Source organism: Heloderma suspectum, chromosome 2, assembly GCF_057233095.1.
Source record: "Heloderma suspectum isolate Gila_16-S chromosome 2, 16-S_ref, whole genome shotgun sequence".
NCBI lineage: Eukaryota > Metazoa > Chordata > Lepidosauria > Squamata > Helodermatidae > Heloderma > Heloderma suspectum.
In genome coordinates, this window is record NC_139459.1 from 270388643 (window position 1) to 270398227 (window position 9585).

At 41.4% G+C, this 9585-nt stretch overlaps 1 protein-coding gene across 3 annotated transcripts in view; it reads left to right on the top strand.

Annotated features, from left to right (window-relative positions):
• The window catches only part of GRIA1 (glutamate ionotropic receptor AMPA type subunit 1), a 318993-nt gene extending 311393 nt beyond the window's left edge, over nucleotides 1-7600 (top strand). For 2 of the 3 annotated variants that reach the window (XM_084832439.1, XM_084832438.1), the window contains exon 16: nucleotides 4508-4696. In XM_084832439.1, the coding sequence (XP_084688565.1) occupies nucleotides 4508-4696 (189 nt within the window). Of the gene's footprint in view, nucleotides 1-4507; nucleotides 4697-4869 lie in introns of those variants that run through there. The other variant, XM_084832440.1, reaches the window with a different exon arrangement.
• The last annotated feature ends 1985 nt before the right edge of the window (nucleotides 7601-9585 follow it).

Consider the following 9585-nt stretch of genomic DNA (forward strand, 5'->3'; position numbering starts at 1 on the left):
GAGTTTAGGAACAGACCAGGTTAGTTGCCTTGCCTCCCTGCCCTTGCTTAAATGGAAATGTTCTAGGCTAATTGTGTAATGTCTTACCTGACTATCCTTCAGAAAACATTCTGGAAGAATAGGGAGAGTCTATTTATGGCCAGTTAAAAGCGGAGAGACATTACAGCATGTTAGGAGGATAGGAAGCTGCCTGATACCAAATCAGATCGTCGGTCCATTTTAGCTTAGTATTGTCAACACTGACTGGTAGCAGCTCTCTGGGGTTTCAGGCAGGGTCCTTTCCCAGCCCTACCTGGGGGTGCCAAGGATTGAACCTGGGACCTTTTGCATGCAAAGCAGGGGCTCTACCACTGAGCTACAGGCCTTCCCCACAACCACTTGGATATGCAAGTTCTTCTTGCTTCCTTTGTGGCGCTGCTGTGGAAATAGTCAAAGGAGAAGTTTCACAGGAAAGAGTCACAAGTTTTAGATAGACAGTACTTGCTCATCAATGAAGCTCCTAGCAGCCTTGAACAAGTCGCTGTCTCTCAGCCTCATCTACCTTACAGTCAGAGTTGTTGTAAGGCAATTGTGCATCTAAATGACTCAGGCTGCTGTCACATCTGGAATTATCTGAGTAGCCTTCCATTGTTCATGACAAAAGCAAGTGTATTTGTGCATCACAAAAGCAATTCATGGTAGTAGTTTCATGTTTAATAAGGGTGCTTTTTGTGCATCACCTGATGGTGCCATATTTAATGCACTTCAAGGGTTTAGCTCTAAAATTAGCTCACTTTCCCGTGTAGAAAAGCATATCAATCCCATGAATTGCTGTGAGTTTCTTTCCAGAAGCAGGAAAAATTATGGTTGTCAATTTACAATTGTAATTCTGAATCAAGAATTTAAGTTCAGAGATGTTTGCACTGGCAAGAAATACCAGTGTCTTTCAGCGACACAGCCTATACCCACCACCTTGTTCAATGATCTGTGTACTCAAGGCATACCCAAAGCAATGACTGGCTGTAAAGTTGTTGTTCATTTTTGCAAAGAAAGTACACTTGTACAATGCACAGACATAAAAGGAACATCAACAAGACACTGTCCTTACAGTATGCCTCTTCCTTTCCCATTGAATTCCCCAACCACCTACCCGCACAATAACAACAAAAAGAAGGGGAGATACTTGTACAAACTAACTCTGAATGTGGTTGCTGAACAGCAAACAATAGCCAGCAATCCTAATTTGTATACAAGTGTAGGAATGAATACCAAATAGAATCAAACTTCTCCAAAACACTTCTATTATAAGTAGTTCTCTCCTTACTAGCCAGGTATGGCAGGTCTTCATAACCATATATATGATGATGAATGCATGGATGTGGAAAGGGATTCTAAATATCATTTTAGCCACAAAACAATCCTGTGATATAAGTTCATTATTGTATATCATTGCTTGCTCAAGGGCCCCATTCATAGCTGATGGGAACTGGAACCTTTTATCCTACATCCAAGCCCAACTCTCTGTCCATTTCACTACACTGGCCACAGCTTCAGCCCCTAATTTAGTCTCTAGACTGTAAATCCAACCTTCAAGTTCCGGGTTTGTTATCTCAGGAGATATGACTGTGAGAACAAACCTAATCGTCACACAGTGGGCTTTTCTACATGAGGCATTTATCGTGCACTCGTCATTCCCTACTCACAGTTGTTTCCAGGTTCTTTAGACAATGTCATGACCCTACAGTTTTGCTTCTGTGTCTAACCAGCACTTTCGGTGAGTTTTTTTAGAGCAGGGAAAATGTAGCATTTAATTGTGAAAGTGAAAAAAAAGTATGATTTAGCTTGCATATTTGCACTATTTCTCTATACCACAGTGCCACCTAGAGGTTATGTAGCAGAAAAGGAAGAAATGCCCCTTGTGTAGTGCTCGGATCTCAATTCTACCACAAAACTGAAAGTAGATACAGCAGATTAACAGCTGATTAACAGCCTCATGTAGGAAAGCTCAACTTCATAGTTGTCCAGTGGTTCTGCTGATCTTTGACTTTCATCCTTATGTCAGTGCTAATTGCTTTTAACTGGCAAAAGACCCTTGCATCCTGGGAAACAAAGATACATGTCCCAAAACATCTCACCTTTAAATGATAGTCAAAGTTTATCACATATGGACAAGATTCAGGGCCGTGTTCTTCATGTTAACTATATCAAGCATCCCAAAATGGAAGGAAAGATATTCTCAGGTGTCTGAAAAATATTTTTATTATGCCCAACGTGTTTTGGAAAGGATTTTCCCTCCTCAAGGGCTGCTCATCTGTCTCCAAATATGTTGCAAAGTATCTTTCCAATGCTTTTCTCTGTTCGAGCATTTTAAAACAGAGGAAGCATTGGAAAGATTCTTTGCAACACTCTTTCATAAGTGCCTTTCCCTCTTGCTGTTTCCTTTACTATATTAAGTACCCAGTGAGGTAATTACTTGTGTATTAAAGGCAAAACTAGACATTATCTCAGTAAACATGTGGTCCCAACTTCACATTTGCCAAGTTAACAAGACTGGGGAGCAGGGGAGGCAGAGCGTACTTTCAGGGGAAACTTGGCAGGAGGGAAGGAGAGCTACTTGATCCTCCCTTTTACTCCTGCCAACTCTCTCCTCCAAATAGGGCCGGCCCAAGACATTTTTCTGCCTGAGGCAAAGGACAAGATGGCACCCTTTCCCATTCCATGTACAGAAGCTGACCAGGCTGGCAGCTGGCAAGGGGCTATGAGAGTGGTCTTCAAATATCTGAAGAGCTGTCATGCAGAAGATGGACCAGATTTGTTCTCTGTTGCTCCAAAGGGCAGGACTAGAACCAATGGTTGGAAGTTTCTGGGAAACAGATTTCAGCTAAACATTAGGAGGAACTTCCTAACAGTGAGGGGCTGTTTGGCAGTGGAACTGACTGCCTTGAGAGGTGGTGGGCTCTCCTTTGCTGGAGGTATTTAAGCACAGGCTGGATGGCCATCTGTTGGGGATGCTGTAGTTGCATCCTGCATTGTTGATCCTGGATTGAACAAGGGGTTAGACCCAGGAATGGCCTAAGACATTTTACTGACTGGGGTGAAGAACAAGATGGCGCCCTCTCCCATTCCATATACAAAAGCCGACTGGACTGTCAGTTGAATCTTACTTCAATACTGGGAATGGGAAAGCATCCTACACCATTCCTGAGGCAGCAGACTAGCTTAAGGAGGTAGAGGACAGGCCACATGGCACACACAGCACTGACCTCCAACAGAGAAAACAATTCAGAAGGAATGGCTAGAGAGGCTATTGCCACTACCCTCCACACACTACAGCTTCTGCTGCCTGAGGCAGTGGCCTTCGAAAGCTAGTTTTCTCCTAGTTGAGCTCCTTCCAGTTTTGGAGCCCGGCTCGGGGTGGCAGGGGGGAATCAGAACTGGTGGGGGAAGGGGAACATTTCCAGAGGAGTATTGGGAGGTGAGAGGATTAAGCACCTCCCTTCCCATCAATTCTGCCTTGCAACCCCCCCTCCTTCATTCCATATAAATGTTATGAAGAAAATGTGAATTGGAAACACACATTTCTCTAACTCCACTCTAATTATATATCAGATACAGAATAAGTGAAATAATGTTTGTATTGAACCAGCTTTAATTTATTCACAATCATTCTAACCTAAGAGGTGTTCTTCACACATAGGTGTTCTGAGCAAAAGTTTTTTTAAAAAATCTGACAGAATACATTTATTTATTTATTACATTTTTACACTATCCAATAGCTGAGGCTCTCTGGGCAGTTCACAACTGAAGTCTTACCTTAACTTATTATTCGTTACTTCTTTAAAAATGTGCTCACTTTGAACATGTAGGCCTGAAGGAGAATGTGTTCAGTCTGAAAGGTTGTATACGATATTTTAAAATAAATAGTAATAGGATAAAAGCAATGCTTAATTTCTAAGACAGGGGTACCCGGGCCCAGTCACCTGCCTTGATGCAGAAGTCTTTAACAATGAAACCTTCAGTGTGTGTGGTTGGTTACTTGAGATTATTCATTCACTTTGCACAAGATCAAGGAATGATTAAGGTGTTATTCTTTCTTTAACTGGTTACTTCACCCATTCCAGACTGTGGCCCTGAAAACAGATTCCAGGATTCAGCCCTCATGAGCCTTGGAAATGTGCCATCAGGAACTATTATGTGTATCCAACGTGCCCTAGTTGACATGGCATCTCCTAGTTGTGACTGGCATAGCTATAAACACTATTGATGTTGGTGGTGGCAAAATATCTGTTGACACAGTAGTCAATATAGTGTAGTCAGGAGTGTATACTAACTTACATAAACTTCAGTTTGAAATTTAGAGATGCTTGAATAGGAATTGCTTGAAAAGGTGCCACATAGAATGGAGGGGAAAAGAAATAAAAGTACTGGTAGATTGAACAAAATAAATAATGATAAAATGTTGTATATTATGATTGTCCAGCCATTGCTAAGGACAGGGGGAGACCCCCCCCTTGTCTCTCTCAAAAAGGGTTTTTGTTTGATCCCACAGCAATCAATCAATGAAGCCATACGGACATCAACCCTCCCCAGAGCATCTGCAGCAGGAACCAGCAGTGGAGAAAACGGACGGGTGGTGAGCCACGATTTTCCCCAAACCATGCAGGAGATTCCATGCATGGGTCACAACTCTGGGATGCCCCTGGGAGCAACGGGATGATAATTGCCCTTGATGGATCTTCTGGGTGAGAGCAGGGCCTCCCTAGTCCCAGCCTCTCCAGTGCCAAAACAAACCATTCAAGAAGAGGGACAATGCAGTGAATCTTCTACAAGGAAATCAGATCTATTTTCTTTTTGTTTTTCTTTGTGTGTGTGTGTCTATTTATTTTACAGTAAATCCATAAGCAGAAGAAAGTACACCTGTATTGCAATAAGGAGAGGGCAACTGGACTGAACAGAATTTGGAGACATCCCTGAGTACACGGTTACAGGAACACTGAGGAAGGCAGCGCCATTTTGTTTTTAACTTGGTTGTTAATAAGTTCTTAGTGTGTGCAATATATATTTTTCTTACTAATTCCCGTGATGTCAGGGTAAATACCAGCCCTGCCCTGCTCAACAGTTTAAAAATCAGGTTTAGTTTGGGATGCAAACCATAAATGTCTGCGCTACTAACAGTGAAAGGAAAAACAAACAAACAAAACCATTCCTTTGAAACAACAGGACTCTACTGTGTTTTAAAGTTGTTGTGACAAGGCTGAGTAGGCCATTGAAAGAGTTTTCCATTCCACTGTCAATTGAAGGACTTTTAGGACAGTTGAAAGAGAAGCCTAACATGGAGAAAGGAAAAGGAAGACTTCTGAAATGGAGGCCAATTGTAGTATCCAAATGCAGAAGACCCTAGGTAAACAGAGGTTAATGTGATCTTTATTTCCAGAGCTTGAAAGTGGTTATTTGAGGTGAAAGTGTTGTCAATGTGGGAAATATTTCAGTTCCCAGAATGTGCTCTTGGCAAGCTACCACATGGATAGGTTAGCAGCTACCTAAAACCATGGTTGTTTCCTACATATGGAGGAAAACAAAGAAAATGCAAAATATATATATTACATATCCTCCCTGCCAGTCTTCTCAAAAGCGAAGAGGCAATTATCAGCCATTTCCTCATCTCTGCACTTCTGTAAGGTTTCTTTTCTATGGTGACCGTTGAGTAGAGAACCATTCATCACCAGTTAATCAGACATCAGAGCTGTTTTGTATACATCTGGCTTTTTGATCCATGAGGGCCATACCTGATGGGCATTTCCATGGAGTAACTGGGCCACATTAGATTACTATGACAAGAAAATCAGTCAGTCAATCAATATTTCACTGAACAATACCAACAAGGAAGGGCATTCACCTAGATATAGCCTTCCACAGTATTGGCTTGCAGCTGGCCCCGATTTAAAAAATAAATAAAATGAGTTTCAGGAATAAAGTCTTGGCCAGCAGCATCATTTGCAGAAAAGCCAACAGACATGGTTTCCATCTCATCCATCATCATGAGGGGAATTGGAACATGCAGAACAAACCAGCTGGTACCCTGCTTGCTCCCGAAAACCTGGTCTCTGATCCAATACCCAAGCTTGCAATGAAACACTGAAATCCACAGAACTGTCCAAAGCACAAAAGAGTGGACTTGCTAGCAGTATTTCCCCCAGTCATGTGCACATTAGCATCTACATTTAAACAAAAGCATCATTTGTATGTGTGTGTGTATGTGTGTGATATCACCACCATGAACAGTAAAATACTTCAGCAGAGTGGAAAGTGTTTCCTTGAAGAAAACTATGTTAAAGCGGAGTACCTCCTACTCCATCATAGGTCTGGAGGAGGCCCAATCCTTTCCTTACAATTCCCATCCTCATATATGCATTTGCCCATGACTGGATGGCAACTCCAGACTTTACAAGGGGCTAAAACTTCCTCCAAGTGCCAGCACAAACCCAGCAGTATAACAGAAACTTGTTATATCTGATATCTGAAACCTGTGGGTAACTTAATGTGTAAAACAGGAGACTGTGACAGAATGGAGAAAGAGAAAGTCTGACTAGAATGCAGCACAGGCTTTGTTGTGGAGACCATCCTGCGATGTAGCGAGTGTGTTTTTTATAAGTGTGACTGGCAACTGGCTCTAAAACAAATAAACTTTCATCCATGACTTGCTGTGCTTCTAATGTGTCAACAACCATTACAGACTGATCTCTACGAACTGATTTTAACATTCAACACTATGTTGTTCCATCAATTTCCTCCACTCATCTTAAGATGGCACCTTCATAAGACTGGCAACACAGAAACTGCAGAACCCCTTACAAGGGCACAGCATGCCTAGTGCCTATTTGTTTTCTCTCCGTGCCACTGGAAGCCTTTCTATCTTCATATTTCATCCAGCTATCTGTCAAGACTTGGATCTCAGCCTCCGATAATAATCTTCAAGTTCTTGTTCTCGGTGTGTGATTATTATTACTATTATTTTTATTTTATGTCTGCCTTTGATTACCTTTTGAGTTCAGTTTTGTGTATGTGTTTATGGTGTGCAGGGCTCAGAAAAACCGAGCCTGTTTTTTCAGGAAGAGATCTTTGGGTGTCCAAGAAGACCTGATATTTCTTTCCATCTCAAGAACTTTCAGAGCTCCTGCAACTATTTTCCACCTTAAAATGCAATGGAAGAAAAGTGCAAGGATTTCCTTCTGTATAGGGGGAAAAATGCCCTATAAAACTTCAGAAAACTCTGTCACCTTTGTGGAATCAAAGGAATCAAAGAGACCTATCTGACAATTGAGCCAGCCAGTTAGGTGGGTTTGTCGGGATGAGCCTTCTATGATAGGACAAATGCCTGTGACAATAAGACATCAGACTCATCTTTAAAATGCTTTTGATCTATGGAAGGGAGGGAGGAGAAAAAGAAGAAAGATACAGAAGAAGAGGGGAAAGGTTAACTTGTAATATGTATTTTTACTACACTTTTCTTAAATATAGAATAATTGGGGGGAGGGACCCTTAAGGACATTGACATTTTTCTCAACAAAAATCCATATTTAACAGTTTTGGCTTTCATTAAATTTTGCTCTTTGGTACCTGGATTTTTTATTTAAGACTTATATTTGTTTTCACTCACCAGCTCTGGGCTACTACAAATGTTTGGCAGATTTGTTGCCTGTGTTTTAATGATGCTGAGAAATAAGAAATATTGCCTGGAACTTTTATAATATGGATGCTTTCACCATTTTTCTTCCCTGTCCATGTTGCTTTGTGCCAAGGCTGGATGGACGGAAGAAAAAAAAACCTGTTATCAGTTAGGCAGTTTTTTCACACCTCCTGCCAATACAGAAACCAAGCCATGTGTGGATGGGTGGGTCCCCCTAAATCTTCTCAAAAATAATCCAGAATAAACCAATTAATTCCCCATGTGTTTGTTCAACATTGCAAAACTATTCTAATACCTGATCTGAATTCATTTCAAGCTGGACTCAGACCTGGGTCTATCTGGGATCTAGTCTAGAATGGCTCTGCTGGGGTGAACACCCAAACTCCAATTTGAAGAGCCTGGGTTTTGCAGAATTTGCTGGCATATCTCCAGTCAAGCAAACAAACTCCAATCATATTTAGGAACCAGATCCTCCGAGTCCACAGGGCATGAAATTATCACCACTTGCCCAATTCCTGGCTTGGAGGTTTTGTGACCGTTCTGATCAGTCACAAACCCTCCCTACTGGATATGGGACAGCACTGCAGTATTTGCATGCCCTATGGGCCATGTGATATTCGCTCCCAAGTACGCCTAGAGTTTATGAGAGCTCAGCTGCCCCACTAGGGAGACATGGCAGTATAGCAGAGCATTTTTGTCCATTACACTGTCTGTCTTGGGAGCAGCTATTACTTGAGACCTATTACTTCAGGCTGAATTGAAGAATCTATCAAGTTAACTAACATGCTCAGGAGTAAATAAATAAATTCATGAACTTTGATTATTTGGGGTAGGGGAATATGGATGACTTGATTTTATTTCTCAACGTTGTACACCAGAAGAATAGATTTCTTCTTGACTGTCCTTATAGACAATGCTGTACTTCAGTAGTTGGGATGTTGCTTGTAGACTCTGGTCTTAACCATTTGCCCAGACTGCATGATTAGCCTAAGTATCAAAATGATGCTTAAACTTAACAAAAACAGGGTTCATACAGGTAAAGGTATCTGCTAGGGATGTACACTGGATTCGTCTGAAGCCTGAGCCAAATCAGGCCCCTTCAGACCATTTCTGATGCTTCCTGAGGCAAAGTGTTTTTTCCTCTGAAGTGACCAGAACCAAAGTTGGAAAAAGTCTTTGTTCGCAAATCAGCTATGGAAAGGCAAACCATGTGTATTCAAAAATACCATATTTTGCTTTCATTTCTCTAAATGTTAGTCGGAGGGAAGGGAGGAGGTTGAGTCTACCTTCTAATCATAGCACACATTTGAGATTTGACCAGGGGGCTCCAATCACTGTGCTTTGGGGGAAGGCAAGTATGGGACCTTGAGATGAATATTCTTCCAATGCTACCAGGCTTCAATATATATATAGCCTTAAACTGGTTTTCAGTCATCATAACTACCTAGCCCCTGCACCGATCTTTCTGAAACTTTAGAGTGTTCTTGCCTGAAGGCACCTCTAAGATGTGCCATTTTTATGCAAATTGCCCAAAACAGCACAGGAAGAGGAAGGGGAAGCAAATCACTCATACAGAGATACTAAGAACACCTTTTACACATAAATCACTGCACCTATAGTTTGAAAATTCAATTGCAGTTTTCTTACTTAGGACCAGCTCTATGTGGTCTGTCATTTTCAGAAGAATGGTCCTCAAGGAATATAGGGGGGTCACATCCTTTTATAGATACCCTCAAAATGTAATGGTTGCTCTTACACAAAAATCCCTGCATCAATTCATCTGAAACTTGGCAAACAGGTTGTCTTCAAAAGGGGCAACTAGTCTTTATCCAACTCTGCCAAGAAATAAAAGAAATTACCTGAAGTTCCCTTTAGAAAAAATCAAAATATACAGTTGTGTAGCACAAAGAATACTGCAC